General features: G+C 38.5%; 3 protein-coding genes across 7 annotated transcripts in view; 1 reads left to right on the top strand and 2 right to left on the bottom strand.

Annotated features, from left to right (window-relative positions):
• Positions 1-104: 104 nt before the first annotated feature.
• On the bottom strand, positions 105-3,387 carry LOC122419219 (uncharacterized). The gene is made up of 2 exons (XM_043433583.1): positions 1,125-3,387; positions 105-869 (listed from the first exon to the last, which is right to left on the bottom strand). Exons 1-2 carry the CDS (start codon positions 3,054-3,056, stop codon positions 390-392), a joined length of 2,412 nt encoding a protein of 803 aa, XP_043289518.1. The 5' UTR covers positions 3,057-3,387; the 3' UTR covers positions 105-389.
• A 629-nt stretch (positions 3,388-4,016) lies between these two features.
• Positions 4,017-7,390, top strand: beag (IC cytokine homolog beag). The gene is made up of 3 exons (XM_043433589.1): positions 4,017-4,243; positions 4,797-5,314; positions 6,001-7,390. The coding sequence occupies exons 2-3, from the start codon at positions 4,823-4,825 to the stop codon at positions 7,093-7,095; spliced, it is 1,587 nt and encodes a 528-aa protein (XP_043289524.1). The 5' UTR covers positions 4,017-4,243; positions 4,797-4,822; the 3' UTR covers positions 7,096-7,390.
• A 580-nt stretch (positions 7,391-7,970) lies between these two features.
• The window catches only part of LOC122419220 (vanin-like protein 2), a 20,147-nt gene continuing 9,153 nt past the window's right edge, over positions 7,971-18,964 (bottom strand). For 3 of the 5 annotated variants that reach the window (XM_043433584.1, XM_043433587.1, XM_043433585.1), the window contains exons 2-6: positions 15,682-15,756; positions 14,595-14,732; positions 13,788-13,955; positions 11,624-12,465; positions 7,971-10,152 (exon numbers count right to left, since the gene is read on the bottom strand). In XM_043433584.1, coding sequence (XP_043289519.1) covers positions 9,654-10,152; positions 11,624-12,465; positions 13,788-13,955; positions 14,595-14,732; positions 15,682-15,756 — 1,722 coding nt within the window. In that variant the 3' untranslated portion in view covers positions 7,971-9,653. The other 2 variants (XM_043433588.1, XM_043433586.1) reach the window with 2 other exon arrangements.

The raw sequence follows: 18,964 nt of genomic DNA, 5'->3' as shown, positions 1-18,964 counted from the left end.
TGACGAAATGAAATGATTTAGATATATGAAATATGAACAAGCTACTGTAGCAATTTCATTGAGGTTTCATAATAAATTACCGATACAGAGTTTAGAGTAGACAATTGTTTGTAAGTTTCTGCATGCATTTTATTTTTATGAGTCATCTAATCATCAGATTTATGAAATATTTCACAACAATTTATTGGTATACAATAATTACGTATATCGGAATAAATTTTAATTCCATTCAAATTTAACGCTTATACTAAAGGTGCTAAGTTTATTTTTGGATTCTTTTATAAACTGATTCAATATCAAGCCCCTTTTAATGAATACATTTCTCGTAACAACAATCACTAGTGAGTGATGATCGATTAGTTTTCGAGGATAAACATTGTTTGAAAATATTATTTTGAAAGTCTGTTCAACACTTCGAGCAAATTGTAGTGTTTATTTTCCTCGATAATGTGGAAAATTGTTTGACCACCGTAGTTCGGTTTGTTGGCTTCAGCGCCATTTTCCAAAAGTATCTGGCCAAGGTCGGTATAATCATTTTCGATGGCGTGAAACAGAGCGGTTCGTCCAGATCGCCGATCGGGTAAATTTATATCGGCCGATGCACGGATGAGTGCCTTCACACCTTCCTCATTCCCGTTTTGTGCGCAATAATGCAAAGCAGCGAAACCCTCGGAATCATAACTATTCAGCGATTCGCATGATTTTACTCGGCCCACCAGTTCGACCAATGAGGCGTTTGATTTTTTGCAAGCAATTAATAATGCAGTGTCGTGCCCACTTTCCTCGGCTGTTGGTTCTGCTCCAGCGTCCAGTAACAGCTTTACTATTTTCGGTGATGCATCGTGACGTATTGCCAATTCCAAACTCGTCTGAAACAAAAAATAAGAGAATAAGAATGGAGTCTGATAACGTCAGGGCATATTTTATCGCATCATTTACCAAAAAACTCTTTTTACGAATGCAACAAATTTTTCAATGTACAAATTGAATTGAAATAATTTTTTGAAACTTAGGAGAATTGGTAAAAAAAAGTATTCAACTGAAATTGAACAGAATAAACCAACTAAAGTTGTACAGTAGATATTTATTTGCATATTGCAGAGAGTGAATGCATCATAACTTACTTCTCCATCCCTTGTAGGTATATCTGCACTTCCTTCACGGGCGCTCAGTACCATCAGGTGTCTCATTGTGCCAGGCAACGAATCAGAAATAACAGCGTTGTGTATATTTAAATATCCATTTTCATCATACTTGTTCCAATCTTCAAAATCTTTCTGCAGTTGTTCAACAACATCGGTTTGAACGGGGCAAGGATCAGCAAAAATAGCAGCGACTCGATTCGCCGAGTCATTGCCTTTGACATAATCTTCCACTATTTCAGTCAGTTCTGTACACTCTTTTACTGACCTGCTAAGGCCTCTAATTCCAGCAATCTGGAAATCTTGAAAATCTGGATTTGAAACGATCAGATTTTGTTGTTGTTGGTTATGCGTTCTCTCAGTTATTGGAATTCTCTGTATGGTTGGGAATTCCTTTGGGACATGGATAAACTGTTTGTCGTCCCAGAGACCAAAAATAGTTGTTTGAGTATCGCTATCTTTGACCGGCTTCTGTTCTGAGGGCGAACACACAGGCACAAGTCTCTCAATGCCAATTCCACATTCGGCAAGAGCCTGTAAAGCCTTTTCCCTTAAAACTTCATCTTCCACAGAACTAAGAGCTTTTTCCAGGATACTTAGGTTGGTACTCATTCCATTTTTCTTTTCCTGGTGCGCGGGTGAAGAAATTTCTCTACCTGAACCATATTTTGCTAAATCGTTTCTACGATTAGCTAACAATTTTCTCCTCCAAGAACTCAGCCCGGAATCTCCTTTGGAAGAGGAAGGCAAGTTTCGAGTATTTTTTGAAACATCCCCATTTGTCTGCCCCTCCGGTTTTCTGATAATGGTGCCAACTCCATTGGTTTTCCTTGGTCCTTTCACAACGGGTAGAACAGACATAACATCTTGTTTGAATATTGATTTTTGTTGATTCGAATTTTGAGTTTTTGTCATTGCAACAGTACTGTCTGTAGTGAACCTGGAATTTTGCACAACCGATTCTGATTTACTGCTAGATGGAGCAATTATTCTTGAAATTTCTATTTTCGGCCTCGCTTGTTCACCATTCTCAGGGCTTGCGGTACTCCTTATTATTTTTACTCTGTCACTATTTATTGGTTTTGACTGAATTAGTTTTCTTACAACCATGTGTCTCTGATTGCCCTCGCTAAGTATCTTTTTGCCTGAGGAATTTAAGCTGTCCGTTCCGACTTGTAAATTCGTACTACATATGGTCTTTCGAAATGTAGAATCCTTGGTACTACGAAGTAGCGGAGCTCCGGACTTGATGGATGGCTGGGATTGAGCTACACTAGTATTCCTCGCAGTTGAACTAGCTTTTTGAGGAAGTTTAATCATCTGCCAATTTCTGCAAGATCGTAATAAGAGCACTTGGGGCCTAGGATCCACTTTGCAGGATAATTTTTTCGTGTTGGAATGGACGACAAGATTTTTTGATATGATTTTCTCCTTCGCCGTGTCTATGGTCAATTCGCTATCCGATTGGACATCATCCTCGGTTTTCAGGGGTGTGAGATTGCCATCTGGAATTACTTTCATTTTGCTGTCAGTACAAATAGCAGTAGGTGATTTGTTAACACCATTTTTTGTGATAGTTATTGTTTTTCCTTGAATGTTTATAGGTAAATCTTGCACATTCACTTGCCCTAAATCTCTCCCATCTTTACCTTTCAGTTTAATAGTTCGGATTGCATTTATCGGAAGTTTCTTGCTTTCAATAATTTTCGGGACGTTGGATGTTTTTGGCAAAGAAACAAGATTCGTCGTTACATTTGCAAGTTTCGTATTGTCATTTGCCATTTGTAATTTTTTTTGCACCATGCTTGGGTACTGCCTTGGTAATTTGAATTGCCTTACGCATTCCGCAAGCTGTACGTTACCGGCTAAAGAGGAACGAAACCTCTTCGACGGAGGTCCCGACTCACTATCCATTTCTGAACCATGCAATATATGGTCGTGTGGTTTATTTCGAATTTCCCGTTTTGTTTTAATCCCCAAGTTTCATGCTTGGAGTCAATACGAGATTTAGCACAATCTGTATACACTAATCGTTTATTTCACAACGATGAACGCAACACAAAACATGCGTTACGAAGAATTGTCAGGAATCACCGTAATTCCACGATATGCCAAGGGGAGATCCCTCTGCGTGTTTCATTCGTTAAACATAGAACACGCGGATCCTAGAAACTCTCTTGCCCGCACTTTTTTGTTCCGTAGAATTTCTTACCGTAAAATTGAATGTTTGAAACATTCTGATTGGTATTAAGCGTTTCGACAATCGGAATACACCAATCAGAATTCTTTTTCTCTTCCTATATATAGCTAATTTATCTAGGGAAATGTGCTACTCCAATCAGGATTCCTCTCCTCACCATTTGTTGTCCAACAGTCGGGCGTTATTTACTGGTAATTTAATTCCACAAAAAAACATTTCGAATTTCATGAAAATTATCCTTGCATCGGCAGCTTTCAGACTAAAGTTTTTTATTAATGGTTGATTATCCGAAATAATTTTCCCACCAGATATTTCTTCGTTAAACACCATACATTGCGAGCTGCTACGAAGCTCGCAATTCAACAGCACGCACGCACTCAAGCACGCACAGCACGAACGACGACGAGGAGAAAATAAAATTAATCACTCATACCAACTGTCAACTCTCTAAAAAACACAATGGAGAAAAAATTCTATAATCTAGTAAAAGAATTTATATTGGGTATATATATATATAATTTGACGAATATCGATATATGTGGAACAATCGATTGTCGACCGATATCGCATATATATGTCACCATCAAAATATAATAATAATGCGTTTTGGATTTCACTTTTCACTGCACGAAGAGAGCATAGTCAATGGCCGAAGCGGAGTCACTCCAGTGGCCAGGCTAGCCTCACGCCAAGCTCACGGTCGGGAGTCTAGCCAAAAAGTAGAAGAAGAAGAAGAAGAGAGCATAGTATTAGTATGGAGACAAAATATTTATGTATTGAAATAATAATAAACAAGAGTTCTGGGCTATTATTTAGTTAATAAAAAGTTAAAACATTTGAATTAGTGATAACTGTTAACACGTCAACTGCTAGTGGAACTTCAAATTTGCAGAACGTTTTAGTAAGTAACAGTAGTCCTTATGGATTGAGATATTGTTTTTAGCGTGAGTAGCAATATAAAAAAAAAGTGTATTATTTCACATTCATACAATTAATTACGTTTCAAAGTTTTTTTCGTCGATGATTATTTTCATAAAATAAATTCCAATACTTTCCATATTTCTTCGGGGTTCTAACCACAATCGAATTGAACGTTTCATGCGAGCCAATTAGTGGAAATGATAATTTATTCAGTATAGTTTTAAATTGTTTATGGATAGAACATTTCTGATTATTCAATTTAATTCCAATTGTTTATTTTTTTAAATTCTTAAACAAAATGGCGTTTCTTGAATAATATATGTGGATAATGATGCAAATAATATTGGTCTATCAGTTGAACTGGAATAAATATGTTTCAAATTATCAACCGTTCTGTATCAACTATAAAAATTCTTAATAATCTGGGAAATATCAGTGGAGCTTGATAACCACAGCATTATGAAACTTCAAATAAAATTCTCATATTCTTTGTAATATTCTAAAAAGCAGTTACTGTAACCTTTTTTTGACAGTATCAGAGACTTATATCAGATTCAAGATGCCAGACACAATGGAGGATGACATGAGTATGTCAGTACGTTTGACAAACGATGATTTCCGTAAGTTATTGATGACGCCGAGATCGTCGGTGCCATCTTCAACACCGGCGTCAATGCCAGGAACAGCAAGAGATACATCAACAAAAGTATCACAGACTCCATCTGTGAGCGGTGGTAACAGAGCTGAGCTCAGACGTAAAAAGAAGAGTTTTTATGCAAAGTTGAAAAAGCAAGAAGAAGATAAAATGGCAGAATTAGCAGAAAAGTATAGAGATCGTGCTAGAGAGCGCAGGGACGGCTCGACAACGGAATATCAACCGGAAGACCCCATGAACAGTACAAGCGCATACAGAGCAGTCGCACCTGACGTTAAATCTGGTATGGATGCTGCAGAACGCAGGAGACAAATGATTCAGCAGTCAAAATTCTTGGGAGGTGACATGGAGCATACTCACTTGGTCAAGGGTTTGGATTATGCTTTGCTGCAAAAGGTAATAGACTCATGAACTACTATTGTATTATTGAAGTTTCCAATTTTGACCAATTTTCATTTAATTTTTTAGTTCTATAAAATTTTCACAATTTTATATCGCTCGAAGAGTTTTTATTCGCAAAATAGAAAAGAATTCATGAGAAAATTTACGAATATTTTGTGTGTTTGAATTTGTGAACAAAATGGTAGGCGCTGTACTAGAAAATTAATTTTTTTATTTTCAAAGATGAAAAGATGAAATTTTAATCGTTCAGAAAAGTTCCCGATTCCTCCACTATCATTGGAGTTTGATAAAGATTTTAACTCTGGTTTTTCTCACATAATTCTTCTGTACTTGGGAACATCAAGTTGTTAAAGTCTGGTGATTTAAACGTGAAAATATCAACGACGAGGGGACAACAAGTCTTTGCATTTCGATATTTCCTCAATTGGAAATAGTCGTATTGTTTGACGATAACTATTAAAAAACTTGTAGCTCGTAATAGACGCGGTAGCAGCTCGACGCCAAAATCAGTACGAGCTCTGCCGCACTCTTATATACGCGAATATGCCGTTTCATGACGTCCCAGCGTTTTCTGAACCGTTCTGACGGATGAATCGTTGCAGTTAAAAATTTGAGAATTGGTGACAAATTTATTTCGATTTCTCTCTTTCATATGATATATTACATTTATTGTAAATTAGGTGCGGAGTGAAATCGAGGCGAAGGAGACGGAACAGGAGCAAGAGATGGAAAAGTTGGTGAAGCCAAAGGAGAAGGAAAAGAAAGAGGAGAAGAAACCGGAAAAGAAGCCGGACGAGATGCAATTCAAGACGAAAATAGGTCGAAACATACACAAAACGATAATGACGATGAAGTCGAAGCACGTGGAGCGTAATGAGTTGTTTACACCGGGCCGCATGGCCTACGTAATAGAGCTGGACGATGAGAATGCGGAGGTGGACATACCGACGACGTTGATAAGAAGCAAAGCGGATGTACCAACGGTGGACGCGACGCCGACGCTCACCACGAACGACATAGTAATAAACAAGCTTGCACAAATTTTGTCGTATCTACGGCAGGGTAATCGTCACGGGAAAAAAGGCAAAAAAAATAAAGACGGTCGTACACGTGGAGAAGAAACGATGGAAGGTGAGGGTCCGGCACGGGCTCAGGAGGACAGTATTTACGGGGATATCGGTGATTATGTGGCTTCTGTGAGCAAAAAAGAGTCAACATCGAGCGGAGGCTCTCGTCAACACGATCAGAAGAAAAAACAAGGTTCTTACTTTAACAAGCCAGCAGAGACAAGCGTAAGCACAGACGACACGGCAAACGCACCACAATTGCCAAATATTCTCGCAGCTGTTGGTGAAGCAGCTGGTGGTCCTAAGAAAGGAGCATTGCTCAATAAATTGAGAGCCGAACCCGAAGGATATGCCGAGTGTTATCCCGGCTTGGACGAGATGCAAGACGCCATTGACGACTCGGACGACGAGGTCGATTACACGAAGATGGACCTTGGCAATAAAAAAGGACCGATCGGTCGGTGGGACTTTGACACACCCGAAGAATACAGCGAATATATGAACAACAAAGAAGCATTGCCCAAAGCTGCTTTCCAGTACGGTGTCAAAATGGCTGACGGAAGAAGAACCCGAAAATACAACAAAGAGAAAAACGAAAAAGCCGAACTCGATCGGGAATGGCAGAAAATTCAGAATATCATGAACAAAAGAAAACCTTCGGGAAGCAATTTGGAGGGCGCACCCGAATTCAAAGTTCCAAGATATTAGCTTTTCTGCAAATAACCGTAATCCGAAATAACAAGTAATCTTCGGGGTGTCTTGTAACACGTATTTATAAGCGGTAACTTGAATTGGTGCCCGAATTCAAGGTAGAAATGTGTATATTACATCCTGCTGAATTATTCCAATAGTGTTCGGTGATTTTGAGAACAGAAAACATTTGAACATTAAGAAGAATAACAGAATTAATACGAATGAACACGAAAATAAAAGAATGAAAATATTTTTGTGCAAAAGACTCCGAATATCTCCGAAAAACTCCGAATAAAGATTAGTAATCATTGCTATGGCGAATTTTATGAAAAATTCCATACGTCACTTTCAAAAAAAAAAAAAAAATCATGCTTCCTGCATAATTCAGTGAATTCCTTGAAGACGATAAAAAATGATCTTCCACTCTATAATTTGATAGCAGAAGCTTTCATCACATCGTTATCTGAATTATTGAAAATGTAAACGGTACACATGTTGAAAAAAGTAGCGTTTCCTTCATAGCGCATTTAACGAAAGGATTCGACATTACCAGCATTACTATCACGAACAAGCAACGATCGATGAATCGTTAACAAACCAGTATGTGCGAACAAAAAGATTTTTAAAATAAACAAGTCTTTATGCTTTTGGATTTTGAATTCGGATCGAGTCTGAGTGAGTTCACGTTGAAGAAAATTTACAGTAAACCTTCTGCGTAGCGATCGATTTATATTTTTGTCACTGAACGTTGTGAGTTAATAATGGAAACAGTTCATAAAATTGTTTCCATAAGTGATTCAAAAGAAAATCAGTATCTCCAAGTATCGTTGAAATAAAAATGAGTAATGTTCTTACACCATTGCAAATCAAACGTAATAACGAGCACGATATTTCACTTAATCGTTTATTTAAATACTATGTAACATCTTACATGATGGATGTATGTATGCGCGTGTATATTAATGTATATATATCATACTCATATATATATATACACTAAACAATATACATATAATCATACCCGGAATACGCCACTTTTCTCGTTCTTTTTTTTTTCGTTGTTTGTTCTTCAACAGTGATGAAATAATTTTGGCCTCGTATCTCGGACGAACCTACCTATGAAACGGCTACTCGATGAGTTATTTCTCGTCTCTATAAACAACAACACATTCTTGCGATTCTGTCTAGTTTTTATTTTTTGTTTGTTTGCTTGTTTGTTTTAATTATTTTTTAACGATTAGAGTGTTTAATCGGTCTAGTAATTAAGTACAGATTTAAAGCGGCACGACAAAGGAACTATTTCGTGAAATTTTTGTTGAACTAATCGACTGTGATTAAATAGTGAGTCGTGTATATTGAGACGGTACTCAAGGGATTTTGTTTCCAACTTTATTATATTTCACCTCATTATTATTCATATTGTTGTTACTATAATAATAATGATAATTATTATTTTTATTATGATATACGTCTATCGGGAAAAAATGTTCTTTTTTTTTTTTCATATTTATTTAAATTCGCGTCTTAATTAATGTTTAAGGTGGCAGGGTATTGACGTTTTCGAATAATGGGCTACGGAAAGACAAACTAACCCCGAGGTTCGAACACGGCTTGCTTGCCTCGAGGCCACGATCATTTTTTGTTTTAATTAAAATATTTTTTTGGTAGCTCAACGATGACGGAATCTAAACTCCGAAGCGACATCTCCTTTTCGTTTTTGCCTTTTTTTTTGTGGTCTTTTTGACTCCCACTCGAAATTCAAAGTGTACGATCGAAGGGATCGATAAGGCTCTTCGGAGAGGAGCTCGTCCTCGTTTCGATAAGCGAATGAACGGCTTTTAGCTGCGGCGAATAGACCAAGCGTTATGCTACTCTTATGTTTGTCCATTTGAATGGAAAATGCGAATGGTTCGACTCGATGCCACCTCGATTTATAGCAACGATCAAAGCGCATTTGCCAGCGCGTTATCAGAGACAGGCGAAGCAATAAACATTTTTGCAATTTGTTGAAAAAAATTGAAGAAACTTTTGAGCTCTCTTCTCTTGATTGGAAGAATTTCAAACGGACGAACACGAACGAACGAAATGAGAAAACATTATAGAAAAAATTAGAATACCTTTATCGTCGAATAATTAAAAACTAATCAAAACTGTTTGAAGATTAACGACTTTTTTGAAAATAAAATCATTGCCCCCCCCCGGTCTCTGATACGAGCGCGCGCTCATCATAATCTCAAAACTTTCAAAAATTGTACCCTTTTCATTTAGCTCATCTTTGTCCGCGATCGCCCTTCGAAAGTTTGATTCGTCTGAGGTGTGGGTTCCCTTTGTTTTGGTACATTTTCATTATTTATTAATCATACTTTTGAAACTTCCGGGCGATCCTTCTCTCAGCTCAGCACAAAAAATATATGTGAATATATATTCAAACATATATATGTATATTTATGATAATTTTATCATCGTTTTGTGGCGGAACGGCGCATATTTGTTTTGTTCGTTTGTTAATTTTCTGTTTTGTTTTTTGCATACACGATTAATCAATCGATGATTACGACGCTGTTGGTTGTTGTTCACGCTACGATTGGGAGTGGATTGACAGCGTCGGTGTTTGAGACACCGAAAATAACGAGGATCACGAGCATAAAGACGAACGGCGATGATTGACTCGCGGATGATGTAGTCGTCGGTGACCCGTCACGGCTGAAAACTCTTTCCCAAATGGCGAAAGTCATAATACCCGTGCGACTCTTCTTCAAACTAAATTTCAAATTCTCATGGGTCTGGTTGATACTCTCCGTTTTCAATTCAATGTCGCTGGCGTTCAAAGGCTGGAAATCCGTGTTCATCGCAATTGGCATTCGGGAGACATTCTGGCCAGTAGTTGTAAAATCACCAGATATGAGAATCGAATTGAACGTTATCGGGTGAACGATTATGTCGTTGGGGTCGAATCTGCGGTTGCAACTCGCCGGAGTGTCGTCGGTACACGATATTATTCCACAAACTTCCACTCCACCGGAAATTACCGTCGCGAACGAACGAACCCCATTGAAGACCGCGTAGCGATATCTGAAAGAGAGAAAAAAACTTTTGATGGATCGAAATGCTCTGCATTTCTGCTTTATAGCATGTTGCTTTTCACGAGTCAGGCTAAGAGAATAACGATCTTTTCAGGCTCAGACAACACAAACAATTGGCAGAATAACAACCGTCCTCTTTACGGCTCTACTCAAAAACAACGCTGCCCTTAACAGCTCTACTCTCATATTTGAAAATCAATATGTCTCCTCTTTTGTCATTAATCTTCTGTGTTATCCGCCTAGAAATGTTAAAGATAGAGAAGACGTCATTCATACATAAAATAGAAATCTTCGGAGTGGAATTGTTATCGAGTTGTGTTGCAGCAAGTCAACAATTCTACCCTCAGTAATGTATTCAATAACAGTTCTCCTCTAAATACATGCTCGAAGAGCGGAGTTGTATCGCGTGTAGAGCTGTGATGATGTAGCTGCTAGTTAACAACTCTATCGATAGTCATTCTCAATAACAACTCCGCTTTTAGACCAAGTTTAACGTACCGATTAAATGTATCGTTAGTGGATTTGTATTACAGCATGTCTTATTAAGATGTAAAAATATTAAAAACTGGTATTTTTCAAAGAATAATCTGCGTTTTTTCATCGATTTTGTTGCAACGAGTCTCATTTTGTTCGTCAATCGGTCCTCTGTGAATCCACCGTGTAGTTGTTTTTTAAACTTGATCGTTTCACCGTTGCAGCTAATTGTTCATTAAATGAAAAAACTTTTTCATTCATAATTTCTCTCAGGAATGAGTTTAAAGGAAAATCTACGTGGTGAATTCGTAGAGGATCGGCTGAGGAACAAAATGAGACTTGGTGCAATAAAAATCGGTTAAAAAAACACAGATGATTGTTTGAAAAATAGCTGTGAAAATGTGTCATCATGGAAATTTGCATCTATATCAGTTGATAGCTTTGCAAAACTATAATTTTAAATATTTTTTCGCGTTAATAAAATATGCTTTTTGAGTTCTTCTTTAATAGAGCCATAAAGAGGACGGTTGTTATTCTGCGAAACATCTTATTGTTTGAATTTTTGGCGCAAACCGACGCATGGAACACTTGAAATTCCACTTTCAACGTTCTGTTGTAAAATTTTGATAATTTTATGTTTGTGCCCGAAAAAATGTGTGTCGAAGTTCATAAGCTCGAGATTTTAGCTGTTCTAAATTTCAAGTAATTCCAACATTTTATCCCCACCCTTGACTTTTCGTGCCAATAAACAAAAAGGGGTTTATAAAGTTTATAAAAAGCAAAGTTCTTGAAGAATGTACAACGTTTTTTGAAAAACTCCCACATTCATCGTTCCGAATGTTTTTCAACGATGGCTATCTTTCAATACTGAAAAACTGAAAATTCGAAGAGGCACAGAAATAATAAAAGTTATTTCAGTGTAAATAATTGAAAATTTTGAACAACACTTTTCATTGAATAAAATAAGAGAAAAAAAAATAGGAAACCTGAAATATTTAGAGTTCTTCTGTCCAACGCTGTTGTGATGAGTCGTGTCAGTAGAAAATTGGCAGCAAAGTCCACGATCGCAGAGTACGCGCGAAAGAGTGCCATTCGTGTTCGGGATCAATTCAGTTTTATAGGGCGTCAAGTTGTCTTTGAGCATTGAAAGTTGGGGGACAGGTTCGGGTCCGTCGATCGTCGGGATTTCATTTTTGGTGAAGAAATAAGTGGTGGAATCGGCAGGAGTGGGGCGATAGTCGCGACGTCCGTTGACGAGTTTTGGAATTTTAGAAACGAGGAGTGCATTGGCGCGTTTGTCGGATAAGAGTTTGACGATGGGGCCTTCGAGGCCGGCGTAGACGCCGCTGCCGCTGCTTCCGCTCGTCGGGTTATTGTAACCGGAGGCAATGAGATTAACGTTGTTCATATAAGACCAAGCAGATTGTACAGGCGTTGCGACGAGGAAGGGAAGCTCGGAGAACCAATAAGTCGAGAAGACAATGTCGGTTACTTTGGCTTCGCTTATCAATCGGAGCGTCGGGTTTCCGAACAATATGTCGAAACATATGAATTGTCCAAAGGTGACGTCAAAATCGGTACGGAATGTTGACAGCTCTGCGTTGGGTGGTCTGTTGAAGCCGACCTCACCGAATAGATTGTATTTTCGGTATCTTGCAATAACTTCACCGTGACGATCGAACACAACGTTCGTATTGTACAGCATATGACCGTCCGGGTTGCATCTTTCTTTTGGTATTTTCTCGTTTGCGCACGTTTCCTTTTCGTGCACGTTAACTACTACGTACATAGCGTATAGCTTGGCCGTGCAAGATATAGCCTTGAGTGCCTACCGACATACAACAATAATCGATACAAAAATTCCGTTTTTTCTTTCTCGTAGCTATTGTTAAGCATTTATACGTGTCGCGATAGGTATAGGTATAAATATACACATATATTTATGCCATTGAAAAGGGAGTCTGCACATAGCGGATGAGCCCATTCAACACCTATACCATTTCTACATTTTTTCATTCTATTTAAATGTTCGAATATCAATTGGAGATATTCAATCTGATCCTGTACGAAGCGAGATTATCGAATGCGAGCATCGTTACTGTGAACTTGCTACTGAGAAAAAAATAAGTAATAATAGAAACAACGAAATTGAAACACGCTATGAGATTTTCTCCAACATTTTTTTTTCAAGGTATAGGAAACTGCGTTGAAAAATGGGAGAATAATTTCAATATTTTTTCTACGTGTCAAACAATTATTGGATCGCGACGATGCAATGTTGCGATCCAATAAACCGTGTTAAAAATATGAAGAATTTCAAAACGATAAGAATTTAGTAAAATTTGGTAAATGTATTCTTTAAAAATATATATGACAATAGAAATTTTTTTACACTTTTCTACCACAGCTCTCGAGTAATTTAACACTAAAGGTGGCGCGTATAAGCATAGAGTTTACATATATACAGTTATACATCTCGTGCACAAAAACTTCGATTTAACGCTCAATTATGCGATAACCATATGTGGTAAAAAAATTTGAAAAAAAATTGTATTTGTATGATGCCAAAGAATGTTATCATAAAATTTTATCAAATTATGTGAGAAATCAGAAGGCTCAAAAGTCCGAAAATCCCAGTTAGATTTTCGGAATTTCGAGCCTTTCTGATTTCTCACAGTTCGGAATTTCAATCCCGCCCCCCGTCAATTGTTATTGAATCGATAATATTTTTTCTCAGTCTCCAAGTTATTGATGGTTCGAAGGATCGAGAGAGCGAATGACTGGAGCGAGGAAGCTCGCTGGCGCGCAGCGGTTATCGAGGACCGCGGGACCGGCGGGACCGAAGTGTGTGTGGAATGCGCTGACACGGGGACTGATAAGCTGGAAGGGAGATAAGACCTACTGTGCATAGAGTTTGCTCGGGAAAAATTTGATTTACAAAAATGGAGCGGAAGTGGGGTTTCGGCTGGCGTGTGCCAAGGGATTCCATTAATATAATGAGAAAAGGGATTCACTGAGCGCCTTTTCAATGAGCAAATCTTTCAAAGTAAAACGGTTCGAAGAAGAAGAAAAAAAAAAACGTCACATTTTCTATATACATTCGTTATGAAATAATGATATTATAGTACTAAGAAAAAACAGCGTATTTACCTGCATGACGTTTGACGAATCGTTCTTACACGGTGTGACATGATCTTTGGGGTCAGGCACGAAAGAACTGTGGGGCAGAAACGCGGCTCGGAAATCGGCAGGTGGTAAGTCAAGTTTTGCTTTAGTAGAATGCAATGTTCCTTCCGGAAATACTATGATATCCACTTCCTGTTTATTGAATAAATGAAAAAACAAATAAACATATGAAAAATGTGTGCGAAAAAATGCAACATTTTTTTCATGAAATTGAAAAATAAATAATTCGTAACTGTTTAATGCTTCGATGAGCCGCAGAGTTCTACATCGCGATCGAAAGGAAAACAAATAAAAAAATGTGTCAACTTGCGGTATTCTCTGAATCGGTGTAATTATTGAATTATTGGAGAAATAAATTTAAATTAAAGAAATAAAATGAAGAAAAAATAAAAGAATAATGAAATAGGGAAAAAATATTTGTTTGAAGCTACTCATTTGAGAGTATAACACACGTGAAACTTGGACCCAAATTATCCGGATCATCATTTCGAATGTTTTCCTTTCAACAGGAGCAGCGAATTTCGCGAAAACGTTGAACGATTATCTTTTCTACGCAACAGGGAGGACAAAAAACGTGAATTGGAAGAGGCCATTCTCGGAGACTTTGTTACCAAAAAAAAATGAAGATAATTATAACGGAATTAATTTGTTCATCGAGGTCGGAAATCGACAAAATTGATATGAAGGAAAATAAAGATATATTTTCGAGAATATATAGGCTCGAATGTTGCGGATCATTGACCAGCAACCGAATTGGCAAGCGTCCCTTACATGATCGTTGGCTCGCTTCAGAATCTTTAAGTAGTTCTTGAGATTCTCTTCAACGATAGCAGTTCCATTGTTGCCCTTGGTCACTGGATGGTATTCGACAGCCGCGCCTACGTAGTACGGTGAAGTTGATGACGAGGCCTGTAATTTTTTCGGCAATTGCAATGTACAAACGTTTAATAATGGCGCATGTTGGCAACGAAGAACATTTTTAAACATTTTTCGATGCGCGTTACGTGATGAGGCGAAAAAATGATCAAAGCTCAATTCGCGTGCACGGATACAGCGCTAAATCTCCCCTTAAATCGAAGAAAAATACTTTTTTCAAACTTTTTTTAAATTTAGGTCATACAATGATTCCGCGATTCGAGATACTCAATTCTTGCAGCATATGCGCATCGAGCGCGCAATCTTCTACCGGGGCTCTCATTCGAAGTGGTTAAACATAAATTCAAAAAACATTTCGTAGAAAATAATTGTGGCGACTACCGCGGTATAATTTCACTGAGTTTCCCAAATTTTGGAGTTTTTTCAATCATAAAAATCGAATAGAAACCGAAAATCATCTCCGAATACAACGAATATTTGAACTTTGCACAATTAAGTGCGATTTGAAAGTTTTACATCACTGCGTGCGGGTAGAATAGTGCAGATGAAAACGGAAAAAGTCCCTTTTTCGTATATAGTATTGATTTTCTAACGCAATGTGAAATGCGCCCCTTAACGACCGAATTTCGCCCCCGTTTCGTAGTTTCTTCGAAGTCGAAAACCGTGACGAGCCAGCACGTTCCCTTCCGTATACGGGACGGAATACGCGTTGAAAATGATGCGTTATCGATTGAAAGGAAAGAAGGTGAAAATATTTAAGTAAAATGTGGATTAACGAGGATGAATTTGAGTTTGAGTATTTGTGAATATTTCAAACGTAATACATTAATTGCGATGAAAAAGGTTTGTTTTTTTGCATCGATCATATGAAAATGGCACAACGAATATTGAAAGTGTCTCGAGTCACTTATAATTAAGTCACGATAATTAAACACGTACACACACAAACACAGGCATGGTTTTTATCGAAGAGCATAATTACCTGGAGCGTAATCCTCGCGGTGAGAAGAACACCGAAGAGGCACAAGAAATTTTTCCCCATTTCCATTCTTAATGCCTGAAGAAAAAAAGAAATTAAAAAAATTAACGAACCGTGCTCGATAGTAACGTTTAAAAACGTCTCGAAGCTGGGGGAAAGAAGAATTTTTATAAAAATTAGAAACGCGAATGACAAAGCCGGAGATAATCGAGGAGAACCGGGGAGGCTTTTGAGATTGGAAAAACTAGGCGCACCTTCCGAGAAGGGGGTACAAATATAGCGATATTAAGGAGGAAGGAAACCGCGAAAAAAGTCGCGGGATCGAAATCGTTGAATCCGCGCACCGCGCCGACAATAAGCCTCGAGGATACGTGCGACGCGGACTCGATCGGTATAGTGTTTGGTCGCGGGGAGGGTTTCTTCGCGGAGATAAAAACGATAGGAATAAACTGAGAAATAAAAGAAGGTCGCGAGGCGAGAATTCGTTCGAGTACAAAAGTATGGGTGTGTTTGTGATAAGACAGTTGTACGCAACCGCGCGATTGCGTGTTTTCAAAAGTGGTAGAACGAGTGCGTATCGAGAATGGAAAAAGCGATGCCAGGGGATATAAAATATACCGTCGTCCCGCGTTCGCGAGCTACCGTAGAATGTCTGCTGTTATAAGCACTCTCTTCTACGTCGAATCGACGTCCCCCTTCCCTGTTTTCTCTCCGCTCCCTCGCTCCGTTTCTCTCTCCCTCTTTCTCTCTTCGGTATGACCTCGTCGAGGTCGAGCCGGGAGTGGGATTGACTCCGAGAATCTTCGCGCATGTGTCCCGTTCGCTCAATCCCGAGATCCATGCAGAAAGCTCCAACCACGAGCAGGAAAGGCAGCAGCGCCTATCGAGTGTGGCAGCAGCAGCAGCAGCAGCATCCCTTCAACCCCCATATTTCGGTCCAACTGTATAGGCTCCTCTCTCTCTCTCTCTCTCTCTCTCGATCTCGTTATACGTGTCGGAGAGAAACGTACTACGCGAAATCGTCAACAAGGACGGTCTATGTAATTAAAAATAACAATTTCCGATGCCCGTGCGTGTTGTCGTGGATAAAAATCACTTTTTCCTGGTTTCCCTCATCGCTGAGCAAGAGTATATTCGCTTCGTTTATATTTGCAGACTAATTTCATGGTTCCACGGATAATTCTCCCCTCGCGCGGAGCCCCAGTGACTCAGTGACTCGAATAAGTAACTCATCGATTAATCGTTTCTACTCGAGTTGCATATACAAGTGTGCGTATACGATGGGAGGATCCTTCGCGTTCCATCCCTTTTGGTCTCCCTTCTTCTTGCAGCCTCTCTGTTACTGAATAAACTATATGGATGCAGGGTCAAGTCGAAGGGGCTGATGGAACATGTATCACATTTTCAGGCGACTGCATGCTCAATGAATTCGATATTGAGAAAGTTTTGTGCACACACAGAGGAGATTAATCAAAGTTCCCCTTCCTTGTGGATTAGATTCAATGCAAACGAATTTCTTTCTCTTTCGAGCACGCTCTGTAATCCCTTGTTCGAACGAGCTTTATTATTCCCGTAGAAAGGAATGTTTACACCGTTTTTTTACACCTTTCAAATTTCCAATAATAGACGTGCTGCACAGCCGGTTGAGCGAGATGACAAAAGGTCAACCGTGAAAAAATCTTAATGATGCATGCTTCTCAACAGTGCTTTATTTCAGTTATTCTCTTTGGCTCAACTTTCTTCTATACGGTGTTTTTTCATCCGGGCCATCGCAGATGAGCGCGATATATCGAAAAATGCAATAGAAAAATTGTAGACTTTAATGTGATGGGAAAATAAATAGAAAAAAAAAAAAAAACAGGGAAAATGTGATCGAATCGTGAGAAGAGTTAGACGAGCAAAAAAATATATAAAAAGTGTCAGGCTTCAAACTACACTCTTGAAATGCACAACAAATTTTTTTTACATTTATTTTACACAATTTTCGTACAGAAAAATGAAGGAAAAGACGGGTCCAAAAAAGATTTTAGATTCAATACGTAAATGGCTATAAGCGCATACGATTTTTGATTTTTTCTAAACTGAAAAAATAGCGGGCGTTTTTCAAAAAACCACGAAAAAGTACGTTTTTTTTATCGTTTTTTAGAAAAAGAAACAAATATAGTCATGAAGAACACGTGGTAAAATTTGGCTAAGATTCGGTCGAATATAGTTTCGGAGATTTCGTCAAGGAGCCGTCCAAAAACGTAATTTTGAGAAAAACGCGTCAAAAGTACACTTGGACTGGTCAGATCTTTATAAAATTTAACTTGTGATCATTTGAAATATGTGTACTTTCGAAAAATGGAATAAAAAAAATGGATTTTTTGAAAATTCTAATTAGGGTAAACCCTTCAATAAATTTGAGTAAATTTTGGAATCGTCCAGTTTTTTTGTCTTTTGTAATTACACTGCGAAGCTAATCCATCGATTTTGATAATACTTTGCGCGACGTACCTAGTAAAAGGACATCACCAGGGCATAAAAGACGACGTTTGCACCCCTTCGGATTTAGTAATTGTATCGAAGTGAATTGTTTTAAGAACTCAAATTAATCGGCGCGATGAGTTAAGATTGTTACACAGGGAAATGATGAGGCAAGTCGAAAAGTCGTGGGATAGTCTTCTAGCGAGGGAGAACGTTGGAGAGTGGAAAGCTATATAATAGAGAAGCTGTGGACTATTCGCTGCTGTCGTCAACCGGCGCGAAGTTACCCCACTACGGAGATTCGATTCAGTGACCTACCAACACACGCGGACAGGAAATTCCGAGCCCCTGTCCTCTCGGAGCGTACGAGCAAAAGAGAGACAATAATAATACATGTGAAAAGCTGTGCTTTTGCATGTAGCACGAGGCACTGTTCGACTTTTTTTTTCGTACCGAGGGAGAACGGAGTGAATTCCTTCGACTGCGATACCTCGACGTTTCAACCCGTTTCTCAACGTTGCGTGTTTTAGCTAATTTTTTCAAGCTGTCCTTTCCCCGAAATGCACACACATATTCGTTTCGACAATGTGGAACGATCGATTCGTGTTCCCGTTTGTGTTAGTTCGAAAAATCCGCACTGCTGTATGGGGGAATCTTGATTATTTTTCCGAACACACAGACCGAAGGACCTGCTGCGAGCTGGTTCTCAAATAACCGAGAAAATTTTCCGAATCGTTTTTTTACTTTCTAGCAATGCCCATTGGAAATGCACTTTTCTATATTTTTAAAGTGTTTTAACGCGTTGATCAACGATCTTCGA

This window comes from Venturia canescens, chromosome 1 (genome assembly GCF_019457755.1).
Source record: "Venturia canescens isolate UGA chromosome 1, ASM1945775v1, whole genome shotgun sequence".
Taxonomy (NCBI): Eukaryota; Metazoa; Arthropoda; class Insecta; order Hymenoptera; family Ichneumonidae; genus Venturia; species Venturia canescens.
The sequence above is the reverse complement of the archived record's forward strand: the minus strand, read 5'-3'. Positions and strand labels throughout refer to the sequence as shown.